An 18,460-nucleotide genomic window follows, 5' to 3' on the forward strand; every position below is an offset into this window, starting at 1 on the left:
GACAGGGACCTGCTGGAGAGAGTCCAGCGCAGGGCAACTAAGATGATTAAGGGAGTGGAGCATCTCCCTTATGAGGAGAGGCTGAGGGAGCTGGGTCTCTATAGTTTGGAGAAGAGGAGATTGAGGGGTGACCTTATTAGTGTATATAAATATATAAAGGGGGAGTGTCACAAGGATGGAGCCAGGCTCTTCTCAGTGGCAAACAATGAAAGGACAAGGGGAAATGGGTATAAATTGGAACACAAGAGGTTCCACTTAAACCTGAGAAGAAACTTCTTCTCAGTGAGGGTGACGGAACACTGGAACAGGCTGCCCAGGGAGGTTGTGGAATCTCCTTCTTTGGAGACATTCAAAGCCCACCTGGACACGTTCCTGTGTAACCTTATCTAGGTGTTCCTGCTCCGGCAGGAGGATTGGACTAGATGATCTTTTGAGGTCCCTTCCAATCTCTAACATACTGTGATACTGTGTAAAGGCAATCTGCCTCTAGAAGTCATAGGGCAGGGAACGTCAGACACTGGTGCTCAAGGTGGTTCTTTGGTTTGATATGGCATCTCCTACTTTTGCTTTGCCGAGCACCCCTCAATTTCTCTGCTATTTTTTTTTTCCTGCAAGAAAACCCATTTCCTGCAAACACCCCACCCCACTTTGTCTCAAAAGAGCCTTTTGCTATTTGGGATCATTTTATAGATTACTTTAGATCTGAAACTGCTTCTGCCATTTCCACAGAAATGGTGTATCTGGAGGTAAGGAAAAGCCTGCGTACAGAAGAGAGGAGGTTGGGAAACTGCAGTCCATTTGTGATGGTGGATGTTATTTAGACACCCAATGGCACATTGTTCAAATAGTCAGTGATTGCTGGGGATATCCAAAGCTCCACTGTGTTCTTACAGGAAAGCACAACAAGAGTTATGCAAATATATGGCTTTCAAGTTAATTCCCACCATCCCTGTAGGCTGAATATGCAAAACCAGAGACTGCTCATGCCCATCTGAATAGTCATCTCTGCTAAGGAATGACAGATGTGAACAGTCCCCCTGCCTTGTGGGATGGTGATCAAATGAAATGCTGATGAGCAATAGGCCATTAGAAACATGACAGATATTAACCTTTCCCGTGCTTTATTGTCCCTAAATCCAGAGGTGGAATATTTTGTATCCTTTTGTCTAACCTCTGAGACATTCATTGTCCTCCAAAGGCTTGTATTGGAAAACAAATTGAGGATACCTTTCCTGTTGAAAATAGAAGAGAATGTGCAAGAAAAAAAGAAAAAGAGGAAGCCAGTGTTCTTAGTTAGCTCTTATCACCTTCATTTTGAACTGCAAATCATGATGACTAATGCATCATGCCTGCTCATTTTGCCTTGCCAGTCTCTACCGTACATTATAAATTGAAATTTATCAACAAAGGTCATATTCAAGCCTTTTGAATGTTTGGTGATGGAAATTGTCATTAATCAGAAAAGGGGTGGAGGAAGGGTGCTGGTATCAGAATAGCAATTGGGGGGTGTATTAAGCTGTTTGGATGGCATGCAAGGTAAAATGAAAAAATATCTTTTCAAGAGAAATTACCAAAACTATGGTCTGCTTGAACTTCTTTTTCTCCAGTGGGGATCTCTGTGTTCAGGTACTTTTGAATCTTTGTAGAACTGAAAGTCCCCTAGAACGGGTGGGCTGTGGTTCCAGAAGTAGTGAATGTATTATGATGTAATGATGTAGTGAATGTATTATGATGTAGTGAATGTATTATGATGACAGAAAGTGGTTTTATTTAGGTTGTTTAAATACTCTGGTGTTTTGCTGATGTATTTAGTTAGTTGGTTGGGGTTTTTTTTCAAGAAAGATCTTCTTGTTAAAGATTGGTCCCTGAGGCATCCACAACAAAAGATATAATTGGGTTAGAAAGAATATTCATAGAGTGATCAGACACATGGATAGGTTGTACAAGGACTGTCTAAATTAACAGGGACTCTTTAGACTAGGAAAGGATCTGTGGGGAATATGTCAACAATCAGTGAAATCACGAATGGCAGCATAGGGCTCCATAGTTTTGGTTTTAAGTGGTAGCAGTGGGCTCTGAATTATGTTATCATGTTAAAACAAAAACAAAACACAGTTGTAGTGTTTATTATCATGTGATAATGAATTTGCCAAAAACTTCCCTGTGGGGTTAGACAGATTTATGGAACTAAAAGCCCACTGATGGCTCTTGCACACAAAGGCATCATCTTCAATTTAGGAAGACCATGATATTGCTGTAGGGTGGGAAACAGCACCAGGAAGCAGTACCATATGCCTGCTCAGTTTCTGTTCACTCCCCAGACTTTCATTATTGTCTTTAGTTTTCTTTAGTGGGATGGAGATAAAGGGAAACTGTTGTTTCTGATTGCAACTGTAAAATATTCTGGCTTTATATGTATCGCAGTCATTCTAAAGTCATGGTTGGGTAAAATCAAGTTCTCAGCACAGCAAATACTGTGCTCTGTTAAGTGAAAGATTCATGGAGTACTGACACTTGGTTAGTAAGAAGGTATGGCTCCACAAGGCCTCTTTGGATAGCTTTGTTTCAAATCGTCCACATCCAGACTTGTGTCAGCTCCAGAGAGGAAGGACTTAGGACTTTGCTAGTTCTGTTACAACCATTTTTGATGGTGTAAGGTAACAATGCTCATGTGGGGTTAGAAGGTCCTTTGGGATGAGTTAAACTGGTTTGGCTTTTAATTTTTTTTGTCTTGTTTGTTTGGGATTTCTTGTTTGTATTTGGCTTTTGTTTTTCTCTTAGTTTGCCAGAAAAAGTGACTGTATGTGTGGATCAGCCAGATAGCCTTGCACTGGTAAGAGTGGATCTTTCTGGGCACTGCCTCATTTTAAGTGAAATTTAGGTTACCTTATTGCAGCCTTGGAGCTGAGCCAGGGTTCCCCTGGTTGCCTTGAAGTTGGTAATGAAATAGTCCTGGAGAAACAGAGGAAAGCCCAGGAAGCTGCTAAACATGCACCCATTCTCTACCTTGGCAGTGGCAGCAGTCACCCTCCCTTTCCAGGGGTCCAGCTGGGGCTGGATTAGCTGCAGGGCCAGCTCTGTATCTGTCACAGGTATTTGATTGCCCAAGGCAGGTTCTGGCTTTGTCTGTGCTCATAAGCAGCACTCAGAGAGGCCAGCATGCTCCTGTGCTCTAAGTATGAAAAATATATTGCATTCCACTGAGGAGTGGAGGATGTTCACCCAGCAACAGCCATAACTCATCAAAAGCCAGGAGCTAGTCTAAAATGTTCAAGAAGACAGAAGAAGAATTCTCTCAAAGAGTTCAGAGACTGATATCCTTTTGCAGAGGAGCAGCCCCCCTGCTCTGCCTGTAAGCGAGTGGGACCAGCTTCCCATGTGGTGCATTAATACTATGTGGTTTGCCTGGTTCCTCATTTAGGACTCTACTCCAGTAAGAACCCATTTAGCCATTTGGTGCAAAGCACTGTGATAAGGTTAGTGCTGAGCCAGCTTTTGCCTGAGTCCTGAACCACTTTTGGTCATCCAAGATTGCTGGCCAAAGGGGGACTACCACAAGGGGTGGTCAAGCTGGACTCTGACTCAGGAGGGATCTCTCAGTGTGTCACAGCTTCAGAAAGGCTTTTATCTCAGGGATGGTAATTTGAGGGGCAAGAAAGGGAAGGGAGAGTCAGAAACAAATTGTTTCATAAGCAATGAAAGTTTGGCAACCTGACTTTTTGCGTAGTTGGCTTCTTTGTAGTGTCTTAATATGTGAGCTGTGTTTGAACGTTTTCCTGCAGCTGGATGTTCAGAGACACGTGCCTGCTCTCATGTCTCACGGGGTTTGGTTTCATGCTGCAGTTTTTCTCTGAGCAGTAGTAGGTTTGCTCTCCTTTCGCTGGCTGCTGGTTTTCATGACACTTGTAGAAACTTTGTTCCTCTTGGATTTCTGTTTTTAGGTCTCTGGGAGAAAATTGGCCAATGGGTAAAAAGGAGTTGTCTGAGGGGGCATGGAGAGACAGGCACACTGCAGGCAGTTTGCAGGCACATGAGAAGAGAAGCAAATGTTAATCTGAGCTGTGTGTGGTCCTGGGGCTCTCTGAAGTGCACAGGGAGTTGGAATATTCTACTGATCAGTGAAGTTGTGCCCCCATGCAGTTCTCACCTGGGGCTGCAGGTGTGTGTGTGTGCAGTGGGACTCTGATCTGGAGATGAATGCATAAGCTTTAGTATCTTAGGAAAAAGACTGAGAATCTAAAATCAGAACCCTACCTGCTCCTTCTCCACACACAGTTGAAGAGAATCACAGGCACAGAGGAGAAACCCCCTGACAGGGGAGTCTGGCACATGTATGCTCCAGGAGGTTGACTTGTCCTTACCAGCCATCCATTGCCAGCATGTGCAGCTCTTTTTCTCCTGAAAGACTGACACATATTTTATAACCTATCTCCATAGCTGAGTAGCTGAGACTGCAAACAAACAAAAACTCCTTTCTCTGCTTGACAGAGCCCTGAAATGGAAACCGTCTGAGAGGAGGACTCCTCTAAAAGCTATACATATGGCATTCTTCTGTCTCTCCACACCTCTACTTCGTATCTCTGGGACCAGCAAATCTTACCACAATATTAAAGCCTGCTGGCTCAGTTTATCAGATTCAGAGAAGCTCAGGTTCAGACCTATCAGAACAAGATGGATTTTGTTAGCTCTCGGTACACTGAGTTATGACCAGGTTTGATAGAAGCTTCTCTGCTTCGGTGTGCCCCTTGAGCTCTTGCTTGCCAGACTGTGGGACAGCACTTGTAGCAATGGTTAAACCACATCATGGCATGTCATGGGAAGGCAGTGGAATCAGGCAGGTGATTTTTGTTTCCAAATGGTCATAATAGAATATGATTATAGAATTTACAGTCTCCCAATAAAATAACTTCATTATAAACTTTACTTTTATAAAGAGAATGTGTAGAATTTGGTGTCACAGCCTGATCAGGGAAAGCTTGTATTTATTTGGTTATATGAGTATGAGACTTGTGTTGCACTGGATCAAGTCTTTCTTCATGTTAACTGATGCCAGCAAAGAGATTCTTCCTCATGTCTGGTAGGAGCTGCTGGTTATAAAAAAACAAAAAGTGTCACTGGAGAAGACAAAGTTCCATTTAAGAATGGACTATTCCTTGAGTTTTATTGCTTTTCACTGTGTAGCCTTTCTTGTGGTGTTGCTAGCAGCTTGGTTTGCAGGATGGAGGGCAGGATAGAGGGCACAATGAGATGCTGTAAGGTCAACGTACAAGGACATGTGGAACAAATGCCCACATATATGGACTGAGCTTTTCCAGGCTTTGTATATAGCCAGAGTCCATTCCACATTGTAACAGTTTCTGTGCTACCAGCAGTGCAATGAGGTGCAACAATTTCTTTTATGAAAGCATTGTTAATAACACTTTTATTTATGTATACAGGTGTGTGTGTGTGGTTAGAAGAAATCTGCAAATATCGACTTGAAGCTGAAGGCAATAAAAGCCTTCCAAGATGATGAGACTCAAGTGATGGCTTCAATGGAGCAATCTAGAGGAGAACCAGCTAGGCAGGATCAGTTGGCCATAAAAGGCCTAACCAAAGTTAAAGCAGGCATTTGGGGTGTGACTTATTGAAAGGGCCTTTTGCATCACTGAGTCTTTTGTCATATTGATATAACCACAGCATTTCTTCCCCTCCAGTCCTTTAATAATGTGTTTTAAAGGGGATCCTATTCTGACCAGATGACTGGGAGAAAACACAGCACCAGGTTTTGCTTGTAGGGTCAAGCAACTGTAAGGGTATGTGGGCTAGTTAATCTGCACTTAGAAGTCTTTAACTGCAAAGATAAGTAATTAGTAAAGGATAAAAATTCAACTTAAGATGAAAAGCTGAGCCAGAACTGTTCTGTTCCACCTTTGGGTCGCATCTCTTCAAATGTTCAGGCTTGGGTTGCTAAAATTAGGCAGCCAAATTTGTATATGTGTATATATATGTATAATATATATGTGTATATATGTGTATATGTATACATATATGTGTATATATATTATAATTTTTTTTTTTGGCAAATACTTGTTTTCAAATTAGGCAGATTAGTGGTAGGAGTTTAGTGGGTTTGAGTATCGAGCCATACACTGATGATTATAGAAGCTGAAATAGCTAATTGTAGATGCCTACTTTTGGAAAAAATGGTTACCTATGCAAGCTTTCAGTTTCTTCATCTCTAAAACAGAGATAATACTCCCCAGTATGGCCCTTGGGACTTTGTTAGTCTGAATGGATTAACACGAGACAAAAGCTTCAGATTCTTTGGATGGGAAAGTGCTGTAGAAATAGAGTATATTATTGTGATATCCTTTGAGATGTTTCTGTGAAGCCAGTGGTGACTGTCATGATAATAAAGACAGCTTTAGAGAAGCTAACGAAATAATGATCCTACTTCCTTTCTAGCTATTCTTTGAAAGGGCAAATGCAATGAGTGATAATGGTTTAATGAGAAAGAGTCATTAGGGCCTCCAGCCTGCATCTTTAGAAGTGCAAAGCATTTTGGGAGATCTGAAAATGACTCAGAGAACAAAACCAAAGTAGCTCTGTCAGAATATTAAACTGTTATTTGTATTCTCTTTGAATGCTGATTGAAACCAGTGATCTCTTTTCCTGCCTGGTGGTTGGTACATATGTAGTCATGAATGTGGCTTGTTTGGAGCTTTAGTGCTGTTGGAAGAGTGAGATCAAGGAACAACCTCAGTGCTTGCCCTTTGTGTCTTACCCTCTGCTGAGTGCTTAGTGTTACTTGAGGATTCCTCACCTGTTAATTTGCATGTATAGGTGGCCTCGTGTAGTGGAATTAATTGGCCTGGATTATTCAGTTTATTAATCGAGCTGCTTCACGTTCAAGCTTGGCTGGAGGGGGAGAGCTGCTAGGTGTTTTGTATGAAATTGATACCTAAAGAGACAAGAGCTTCAGATTCTTCAGATGGGAAAGTGCTATGGAAATGTGGTAGTATCCTATAATATCCTTTGGGATGTCTCTGTGAAGCCCAGTAAGTATCAATACTTAACTGTAAGCAGAGCTAGTATTAGTATTAGAGCTAAATCAGAACACAAGGAAGTTATTTAAGACTGGAAGCACCCCTAAGTGCTTAGTGTTCAAAGGACAAAATTTGGTTCAACCCATTTAAGGAAAGAACTAGTTTGCAAAGCATTTAGGAATTGTGCTTGAAGGATGCACAGAAGCAAATATGTTGGAACCACCTCAGTGATAAAACAAGCTTTTGACTTCTACTCAGAAACCTGAAAACAGCTATCTGGTTTAGCAAGCATGTTTGGTTTTTTTTTTGATGTTATTCTGGACTCCACTAACAGTAGGGAAACCAGGAGAGCTCAGTGCAGATTCTGACATCACTCAGTTTCTGCAGCCTCTTGAGTGCGAGCCTTAAGATGCTGGGTTCAGTGGTACTTTGTGATGCCAGAAGGGTGACTTGGGCCATTTCTCTGCCACACAGACAAGGAGCAGAGGATTGGTCTTAGGCAGAACCACAAAGCTGCAAACGTTGGTGGCTTGGTAAAGTCAGAAAATCAGAAAATTGGTGGAGCTAGTTACCAGGAAAGCCCCTGAATTGCTGCATGTTCTCTAATCATCTGCTTAGTAAAAAGCGTGTTTAGAGAGGAGGGCAGGGGCCATGAATTGTCATCTTAGTAAAATCATAGGTAGGTCCAGGTAGGCATAGTGTAAGGGGCTTTCCTTGTCCACCCAATAAGGATTGTGTTTATTCTGTCCATATGATGGAAGCTCTGTAGGGTCAGGAGCCAGGCTCTCCCCACTGTTTGCATGCAGTGGGTGGGTGGGCTTTTAATGCAGGTTGTATCACCCCTGCTAAAGCAAGCAGGCGCTAACCCCTCTTCACGTGTGGGATCCTGTACTAGGTAGCTGTTGATATGTTCTGGTGAGAAAAACCTTGTTTGTTAGGAAAAGCAGAGTACAAAAACAGCAGAAAAACAAGCAGGGCAAAGTGAGATTTCAAACATACCCACAAATGAGGAGGAGGAAGCCACAAGAAAACCCTCTGTGACGAAGCAGCCCTTTTCTCCAGTCACGAATGGGTAATGCCACCCCCAGATCATCTGCTCCTCCGGGTGGGATTTGCTAGTGTGAGGGCCTGAATCTGTCTTGGTAACTCAGAAAAATTAAATGCCTGGCACAAAGTAGGATGGGGGTGACTGAGGACTCGAGATGCCAGTTTAAGCACATTTTATCTAGACACGAGTTCAGCTGTTACAATTCTGAGCCACATTTGGATCCCCATCTCCAAGTAAAAAATCAGCCTACTTAAACTGTTGTTGTTGGATTTGGATTCTTCTGTTGGATTTGTCTGAAAAAAGAGTGTGTACTAAGGGTGCTTGCTGAGATCAGAGTCCTCTTGTGTAGACACCATTGGCAGTCTCACACTGGCATATGAGAGCAGAGCCTGCCCCTTCACGGGTGCACCACAGCTTCCCAGGTACATAAGATCAACTGATGCAGAGACAGACCCTGCCCCAAAGGACTCGAGTTCTCTTTTCTGTGGCCCACTGAATGAAACACAGATCTTGAGTTTTAAGGCTAGTACTGTTAAGCTGTAACTTCGAGAATCTCTTCATATGGTCATTTCCTTTCTCTGAGCTTTAATAACCACATAAACTCTTTTTGTTTACTTTCTTCTCCAGGTCAACAGACTATGGCACTACCTATGAAAAGCTAAATGACAAAGTAGGCCTGAAGACTGTGTTGAGCTACCTTTATGTCAGTCCCACTAACAAGAGGAAGGTAAGGGAGAGTCATCGAGCTGGTAGCTATAGAAACAAAATTACAGCATTCTGTTCATTCTGAGAGGAATTATGATCCTGAAGTGAAATCCGTTGGTAATTCACAAGAGCTTGAATTTGCTAAGTTGCACTACTGCAATTCCATGGAGTCCAGTAGAACTATGCCTATTTTACTTGTGATAGGGATGGAGCACCTAATCTTCTGCTAAATGTGTTAAGAGAAATAAAAGGGTTGCTTTTGTTTGCTTCTGACTGTTACAACTTTAAAGAATCTGAACTCACACAAATATTTCTGGGGCTCTTGCTTAAACTTGCTTTGGCTAATACACCTCTCCCTGCCTTCTCTGTCTCATTATTTGAAATACTGTGTAAAAGGCATTTATTTCTGCATTTGACTCTTTTCCCCTTTATTCTTTTCCTAGCTAAGAAGTTGGAGGTAAAGATATAAATGACATTTTCATTGGTTGCATCATATAAGGGGGCTGAAAGCAGTATATGCTTGGGAGAGTGGGTGGGAGACCTACAATTTGATTTGAATGTGTGGGAGAGAAGATGAGGTCATAGCTTTCAAGCCCCTTGCTCATGCTTCCCACATGATGCAATTAAGGCTGCAGCTGGCTCACAGAACACAGCCCAGGAGTTACTATTCACTGCCTTTTTGTTTTAAAATTATTGCCTGTGTTGATTCAGGGGAGGTAGTGGGACTGAGATGCTTTCATCTACCCACACAAATCAATGTGGGAGGGTTGCAGCACATACCTAATTGCTGGCAGTGGAGTTGTGTTTGGATGGGGTGCAGCCCATTTGCCTTGATCACTTCCAAATACCCCTATCCTGTCTCCATCCATAGGTTTCCAAACTGGTATTTTGATACTTGTACTGTTCTTATTACTAGTATTGTGTTTTCCATCATTGGTCAGCCTACAGAAGTTTGGGCAACCTTAAGGCAACCATAGCTCTCCTTACTATCGGCAACAGTATGTGCGTGTTTGGATGCATACAGGAGAGGAAGAATGCAGTAAGGGTTAGCTTATATTTTTTCTGATGCAGAAGCTGAATTATTGTGACAGCTAATTTGACTTCCTTTTGTCCTGAGCAAAATGGAATGAAGATGTTTTACAATGGGCTCTCCTGGCCTTTCACCCCACCCATAGCCAATATTGTAGGCACTGAAGAGTTAACTCTTCTTCATTCTGTTTCCAAAGCAACTCTGCCCACCCAAAATCAGTTACAAATCCTAGTCACTGGTGTAAAGTCTCCCTCACAAATCAGAGTACTAGCACATATCATTATTTTCTAGCAATTTCTGAAGCTATCGAGCTTACAGATTAGCAGTCTTTTCTCTCTTTATTTCCATTAGTAACACCTACATTTCATTATATAGTGGCATGCAGACCTGTCTTTACCTGCTGCTTTCTTATTTCAGATGACAATTTTAACCCCTTTTCTGTTCTTATGTCTTAAAGAAATTATTTCTGGACCTATTTGTGCGTCTTCGCTCTTATTCTCCCTTGCAAAAAGTCTTTTGAAATGGGGAGATGTGCTGTTAGAAAAAAAGATATAGAAAACCAGCCTGAGTGCTGGCTGCTGTGGGAACAACTTGTTTCTATTCTTTCTATCTGTTAAATATATGGACAGTGATGTTGTACATGGTTGTAAAAAGCTGGTTTGTCTGAACCTGGAGCTGACTCTGCTGTGTTGACCATCAAAGTAATTCCAAACAACACTGCAGCATTTGAAAAATGCCCAAAGAAGGTGTCACTGGAATGGAGAACCTGGGATTTGTCCAGTTCAATTTCAGGTTTACTGTCCATGTGCCCCTCCAGATCCATGAGGTTGTGCACTGCAAAAAATACTTGTGTTGTGACTTTCTCCCAGGTCTGTCTGGGTGAATTTTGTTAAAGTGGGCTGCAGAGTAAGCAGCTTGGTTTTGCCGAGCTCCTGAGGACAGCCACCAATAATGAATCACAAAGCAGTAGGTGAATCCGCAGAGACCTTATAGCAGCCTCCCAGTACCTAGAAGGGGCCTACAAGGATTCTGGAGAGGGATTTTTACAGGGGTATGTAGTGATAGGACAAGGGGAAATGGCTTTAAACTGACAAGAGGATAGAGTTATGTTAGACATTAGGAAAAAATTCTTTCCTGTGTTGGTGGTGAGACACTGACGCGGGCTGCCCAGAGAAGCGATAGCTGCCCCATCCCTGGCAGTGTTCAAGGCCGGGCTGGATGGGGTGTGGAGTAAGAGGTGTCCCTGGCCATGGCAGGGGGTTGGAACTGGGCGGTCTTTAAGGACCCTTTCAACCCAAACCATTCTATGATTCTATGATTCCTTGTTTTTCACCTCTGACAGCACAAGTGCTGGCTAACTGAACACAGTTGCAGTGATCTGCAATCCTCAAACATCGGTCTTTGAGGTAATAAACAAGGAGGGATATACCAAAAGTAACAGATGTGCACAGGGCCTGTGCGCACACAGTGGGTCATGCAGACCCTTTCCAAACAAGATATTTTCTCTTGAGGCATTAGCTGCTAGGTACTGATTGGACCCTGCACGCCTTGCAGCTCCTGTCGATTTTTGATGGGTTTGCACACTGTTGCTAACCCTATCTGCTCATTAGTGCTTAGAGGATTAGCAGTTACTTGGAGGAGGAGAAAAGCTTTCCATACATTCATTCCTAATTGATTTACTAGTGAGAAGGATAATTACCTCTCAGCTACCCTGCAGAACTACAGTGGGAATTACCTGTCAGATTTCTTTGAAGACCCAAAATGCCTCTCTTCAGCTGTTAAATAGGAATTATGCATTCAGCCAAATGCCAGTTACATAAACATAATTTACCTGAATTGTGGCGTAACCCTTGGCTCAATTATGAAACAAGAGGATTTAAATGCTTGCTTTCTTAATTCTTTTAAAAGAAAGGCTTTTTGTTTCTGATTTCTTTTTTTGTAAATTTTTGGTGGGAATATTGTAAGTTTTTTTGGCAGCTTCTGCTGTTGTTCCCTGCTTAGCTGTCAGGTCACAGCTGGGCACTGATTTCACAATACCAACATCTCTGCTTATTGCGCTATGGGGGATCAGATGAGGCCAGAGCTGAAATGCACCGCTGGATGCGCATGGCTACAACCCATGGTCTGTCTGCCTCCATCATTCTCCTTCTCTCTTTGTCCCATGAAAGCCACACCTCTTGCACACCTTACCCTCCTGACTTACGGCACCCCAACACTCTTTTCTTACAAACTGGATTCCTTTCTGAAAGAAAAAATGAGTTTAGTGTAAGAATGATATGGTGAAATTCTGGGACACATGCAATGTATGGAAGTCCTATTGGCTCTTTAGGCCTGTAAGTATTTAATTCTTGTTGGGTTTTATTCTTTTCCCAACAAGAGCAGGGCTCTGTATTTACTATACAACACTGACAGCAAAAACCAAGCCCATGCTTAGCCTCCCTCTTTTAAGCTTGTTTAATTTGGATTATGTATCTCATCAATTTTATTAGTTTTATGTTCTCTTTAGGATTCCTTCTAAGCTGTTCCTCTCTGTGTCTCCCATCCCTAGCTGGAAAGCCTCAGCATGGTGTTGAATATTACCTTATTTATATTTGGTGTCTTGTTGAGTACTGAAATGTCTTTCCTGACACAGCTGACTAAGAAACGCTGGAGCACCCTGGAAGCAGCTGCTTCCTCAGTCCTGCCCTTTGTTCCTTAGTGAAACACATTGATTACTAGTATTTATCAGTGGATAAAATCACTGTGGAGAGGTCATGTCATTGTGTCTGAAGAAGGAGAGGTGGCTGAGAGGAGAAGAGGGGAAAAAACACAATCTCTGTTGTTATCATGGTGATAAATCATGGATGGCCTCTGTTCTTCTTGGGCACCTCTTGATGTGGTGGTGTTCAGCACTTAGAAGCCAGATTTAATCTCCGGGTGTTCCTTGTTTTTACGCATTACTGCTGGGAGATATCAACCCTCTGCATGTAAGGAGTTAACCAAGGCTGCGTGGCCGTGGCTGAGCTGAGGGGACTTTGGCTGTCTCCCCATATGGTGCTGGGCAGAGGCTACTGACCCAGACACTGAGTTTGGATCTGAGATAGTGGTGTCCATTTCCTAGAAAACACAAGAAAGTATTTGGAAAACATGCTCCATTGTTGTATAATTTGAGATTTGTATTCATAAATAAATCAGTAGAACAACATGCAAATACCAAAGAAAGATGCTGAGAATACTTTTTCCCGGTTATGATTCCTCTTGCCTCTCACTGCTAATGATCAGGACCATCCTGGTGATCTGAGAGCACCCATCACTTGAAATGAGTCCACCCTGGAGTGCTGGCATAAGGAAACAGTCAAGCAGGCTCCAGCCTATTGTGAATCTGTAGCCTCTGCCTGCATCAGAGCCAAAATGCTTGCTGCCATGCACCAGGACTACTTCCTCCTCCTGCTGAGCAGTTGTACAACTTCTCCCAAGAGAGGAGGATCTCTCCTAAGATGCTCAGGGTTTCACAACATTTTACGACTGTGCCTACAGCCTCTGGTGCTGGAAGCTGAAACTGACAGACTTGTATCCGTTGTCCTGAAGATGCTTGGGCTGTTTCTTCTTTCGCTTGCACTCTAGGGACTTATATTTAGATCAGGAAAATCTTCATTGATTTATCATTAATACTATGAAATTCCAGGTGATCATTAGACCTAGCAGTGTCCTGGGGGCTGTGGCTTTCTTAAGAGTTACTCTTTGGAGCCCTAGAGAAAAGCCAAGTGCCTGCAATTTTGACACTTCTTACCATCATGAAGATGCTTTAGTTGGCAGAGTGTATTCCAGGGCACATCTTCCCCTTCAGTGCATCTGCCCACACAGTTGTTTCCCTGAGAGACTACATGAGAAACACCTGCTTTACCCTGTTCATACATAGGTTGCAACAAGCCTGATAATTCTGTGCTGAACTTCAGAAAGGAGAAACTTTCATATTTGTTTAGTAGCACCCCTTCCTTACAGGTGAAAGGGACTTAGGGGCAGATGGTTGAGTGCTCTGAAAAGCTGAGGATTGCAAAATGTCTTTTCTCCCTTATAGCCTCTTCTCTGTCTTTAGGGATATGACAAAAGGCTGCTTACTCTCTGCTGGGCAGAGATCTCAGTTCCCTGCTGAACTTTAATTTAATGCTGTATTTTGGGCGTTAGTTTCATTTCACTAGAGTCAGATTTTCACAGCAGTCTGGGAATTAGAACTGTTTATTTCTTCCAAAGCACTAAGGAAAGCAGTCTCTTCTATTTTAATAAGAACATTTCTCTTGACTTTTTAAACTACCATTTTCTATCTCAATATTTCTTTTTCTCTTAGCTTGTTGAAAATTTTCTATTAGAAAATTGGATAAATGCTACAAAATGCAATTCTTTGCCTGCCTGCACTTCAAAAAGGCAGTGTTTGGAGCTGAAGTGCTGTGAGTTCCTATTTTCTAGCATGGGTTGGTCTGCTGTGTAACATCCCCTATCCCCAAAACATTTATTTTCTTCTTGGCTGTCAATGACAGCATTCATTTTAGAATTGATGCCTTACAGAGAGATGCAAAATCAATCCAAAGGGTGCAGAAAGAAGATGAGAAGTCCCATGTATCTGAAGAACTGCTCCTTTCAGACACTGAGGTGCCATTTTGAATCTCAAGGAATTCCTGAACCATAGATTTCATGTATTACTTTGACCATGAAATGTTCTGTGAAGAGTGCATATTCTTGGTGAAGGTGTTGTGAAGTTCAAAACCCAGTGTGCACTGCAAAACTTTTATCTGTACTCTTGGGATTCCTGTAGAGGTTGAGAGGATGGAGTTAAAAAGCATTTAAAAGACAAGAGAGGAAAAAGGAACAGAATGACAACTCTGGCAAAATCAAAACAAAAAGCACTTGCCTATATATAGGATTGCTCAGATGAGATGTGGATAAATGGGAGGTCCTGATTGCATTTAAGATCTGGGGTGACAGTTCTGATGTCTTGGAAATACCTTCCCTCATGAATTTGCTTTGCAATTCAATTTGATGCAGTCGTCTTTAGCTTTTCTTTTGCACTGTTACCATCGTTGTAGGTGATAACTTCAAGAATTAAAAGATCTGTAGTCTTTTATGGTAGCTCTCTGCACAGAAATACCACTCCAGTGCAATGACTGAAATGAGGATTCTCCCAATTTTTCCCTGATACCAGATCTGAAGCATAGAGATTTTATTCATAGACAGACTTTGTAGCTAAGTGATTCGAAGAGTAGTTGCAGACAGCATAAAGAAGAAATAAACTTACAGTGCTCAGTTAAATAGCTTTGAGAAAATGGTTTTGCAGACTGTTTTCCTAGTTGTCATACAGTCAAAATGGAGGGGCTGTCCAAATCACTAAAGCTGTAAAAGCCAAAGGCTTTACCTCTCAGACCTATTCATGCCTCTGAACGTGGCCCATCACAATCAGAAACATTGAGGGGCATTTGGAGAGTCAGAAGCTCTGAAAGCTAAATCTAATTAGGTTTGTTTGTTTCTGTGCAGCTTCTTGGATATGAAGTGCAGTGACTGTTTATGAGCTGGCACAGAGTAATGCTGCATTTCAGTTCAGGTTAATGAAGGAAGAAGTTAATTGTGGCTGAAATATCAGAATGGCAGGGGAATGCATCTACCTGACTGCAAACTAGCTAACACATTGGGAATGACACCTCCTCTTACAGAAGTTGGAGATCCTAAATGAGCCCAAGTCATTTTGACATCCTCTGTATTCCTTCATGCTTACTTGGAGAGTGAGAGCAAACCGCATCCTGGTCTCATGTAGGGGCCAAAGGGAATTCCTCAGCAGTGTCTGGAGCCACAGGGCAGAGGCATGGTCCAAACTGAATTTGTTTTGCCTTCATTTCTTAGTTCATTTGATCCCAAAGAGATCCCCAGCATTTTGCTTTCTCCTTGCTCATCAAATGTATGGTAGGCTTATGAGGCAGAGGTTGCAGCATGCACCTGATGCTTGCTAACCCAGCCTGAACTAAGCTGCCATTCTTTGCCACAGCTCCCATTAGTTATCTGCTGCTTTTCCCTAAGATTGCATCCCAAGCTTTTGGTGAGGAACTAAGCTCTGGTGTATTCTAAAGCCATTTGGCAGATGGAATGTTTCTTTGGGCCCTTTTTCCTTATTATGCTGACACCGTGATAAGCAGCATGTGCTGCAAACTGGCATTTGCTGATGTAATCTCAAAGACCGTATTTGTAACACAAAGGCGACAGGGGTGAGTTAGAGTCACAGGGCAGAAGTGATAGAACCAGTTGTTTCTACTGTCTTTTATCCCTAATCTTTCCTTTCAGCTCCATGAAATACTAAACAGCACTTGGTTTTGCAGCTGCCATTAACAGGGCCTAAATTACTTGAGCTACAGATGCAGTTGAAGTCATCTCTTTGTGCACCTTTTCTCCGGACCTGTTGAGTCTCACTCCAAACCCCACCCAAGCGAGAGCCTATGTGCGCAGAACCTGCCTGCTGCTGTAAAAGGCTGTAGGTTTGAAACACAGCATCTGTGTTACCTGAGCAGGGGAAACTTGTCTGCTCTGCTTATAACAGTGTTTTGTACAAATGTGAGTGCAATCTGGTTAACATGCAATGTATTATGTCGTGTAAATACACCTTAGCGACAATTGCTGTCAGTCTCCAGAACTCTCAAATTAAATAGAGGAATAAAGTGTGAATGAAGAAGTAATGTTTTTCTTCACTTACTGATGAAAAAAGGATGATTTCCTCAAGGTCACCCATAACATCAATGGCAGTCAGAGGATATGTGACATGATGGGTTTTATCTAGAAGCTGCAGTCTTGTGGGCTGTTGTGCATGGGATTTTCTCTACTTCACAAATTAATTCAGCTTGAATTTGTCACCTGAAAAAAGAGAGAACTTCTGTAAATGTTTGCAGGACCGTGACCTGAAACTTCATGAAAGAAATGGAGAATACGACTTTAGGAATCTCTCCTTGTGAGGGATTTTCTGTCTCTTTTGAATTCAGAAAAGTCACGTTTTCAGAGTAGGTTTCTCTGATCTTTCCTACATAAGAAAGATAGCTTCCCAGTGCTGTATGACTCAGTATATTAGTGTTTTAAACCTGATTCAAAATCAATGAAGAGAAATGATAATCTTTAATGATTATTCTTACTATTATTATTAAATTATTATTATATTTGAGGATTGTGCCTACTTGTGGATCTTTGTACTCAGGGAGCTTCTGTAAGAGTGTTCTCCTCTGCTGCAGCCTGGGACTGTGGGGCCTGGCATGTTAGATGTCCCACTGGGACCTGGCACGACCAGTGGGCTCTTGTACTTAAAGAACAAACTAGTAAGTGTTTGTTTGCAGGTTTTAATTTAACTACTGACTTGACATAAATCATAGAGATAAATGGAGTTTGTATAGCTTCCGTGGTCTGTGGTTCTGTGGAATGTGACCACTTGTCAGCATAGAGCACAGAATTGGGACCCAAGCTTATGAGATAGCCCCAGTGGAAGTTTTTATTTAAACAGGGACAATCTGACTGCTGTACTCCAGGTAAATCTGTCCTTTGGTATGCAGGAACATGAAAACTGGAGGTTCTTGGGGCTTTTTCAGTTAATTCTCTGAGAAAGCAGATGCATTAAAAAACCCCAGCCAAACAAAAAACCCCAAACTCCACTGAACCTCACCCACTGCTCATCAACTGTTTCTAAAAATTAACACAATTGAGATCATTAACAAAATGCTCACATATGGCATTACTTAATGGTAGTGGAGGGGAAAGAGTTGTAAGAGAGATGGGTATCTATTTCTGCTTATATATGTGTCTTAAAGATGCTACATTGGAAGCCATCATTTCAGTGTTCAGAAGAAAACCCCCATTCATCTATTATGAAACTTCAAATTAGAGTTGCCTGTGCGTGCCCTTATGCATCTGCATTTCATAAGTCTTTGTACTTACCCATTCCAAGAGCTTTTACTTGCATTTTTTGTCGATTTCTGAACACGTTTAATTCATGTTTGATTAGTGCTGAGGTAAGTGTTTAAAGCGAATAGAAACCTAATGCAGGATTTAATTAATAAAGGTAGGGAATAAAATGAGGGCTGTCTAAATGGCTTTTTGAATGTTTTGTTACAGAAGTGTCATTTTAGCCTTCACAGACATTGCAAGCCTGGTTGATAAAAGGAAGCACTGGACATAAGATGTGTAAGTAAAATAAATAAAAAAGACCCCAGGGAGACACTTGCTGTGTCATCTGTCCACCAGGGACTGGAACTGTGGTCCTGAAATGCCTGCTTAGATACTGCCTGGGGCTTTGGGAAAAAAATGCCCACTTGAATGAAATCAGGCACACATTTTAGGAAGAGGCAAACCAGAATTCAAACCCTTTGGGCTTGACAGGCTTACTATGCACACTTTCCTGAGGTTGCTTTGTGTGCAAGAATTGAGAGGGTGAGCTGTGTTCGTCTGCCATTGTTTGTGGATAGCAAATGTAGGTACCTACCACTTTAAACGTACAACTCTCAGACCCATCATCCAAAAAAATCCCTAAAATTGGTTGAGGACAATATCGCTGCACGTCATTGTTTATGGGAATGGCTGGAGATTCCTATCGGAAGATGGAAAGGTAGGAGGAACCCAAGCTAGTACGTAAGCTTTGTTTGTAGGACTTGCAAA

At 42.1% G+C, this 18,460-nt stretch overlaps 1 protein-coding gene across 1 annotated transcript in view; it reads left to right on the top strand.

The window, feature by feature from the left end:
* The window catches only part of SORCS3 (sortilin related VPS10 domain containing receptor 3), a 302,919-nt gene that overhangs the window by 129,645 nt on the left and 154,814 nt on the right, over positions 1-18,460 (top strand). Inside the window, exon 3 of the mRNA XM_061372631.1 lies at positions 8,704-8,803. Within this exon, the coding sequence (XP_061228615.1) occupies positions 8,704-8,803 (100 nt within the window). The remainder of the gene's footprint in view (positions 1-8,703; positions 8,804-18,460) is intronic.

The sequence above is a fragment of the Neopsephotus bourkii genome, unplaced genomic scaffold (genome assembly GCF_033783945.1).
Source record: "Neopsephotus bourkii isolate Nb327-2 ecotype Australia unplaced genomic scaffold, CSIRO-AGI_Nbou_v1 NB_1615, whole genome shotgun sequence".
Taxonomy (NCBI): Eukaryota; Metazoa; Chordata; class Aves; order Psittaciformes; family Psittacidae; genus Neopsephotus; species Neopsephotus bourkii.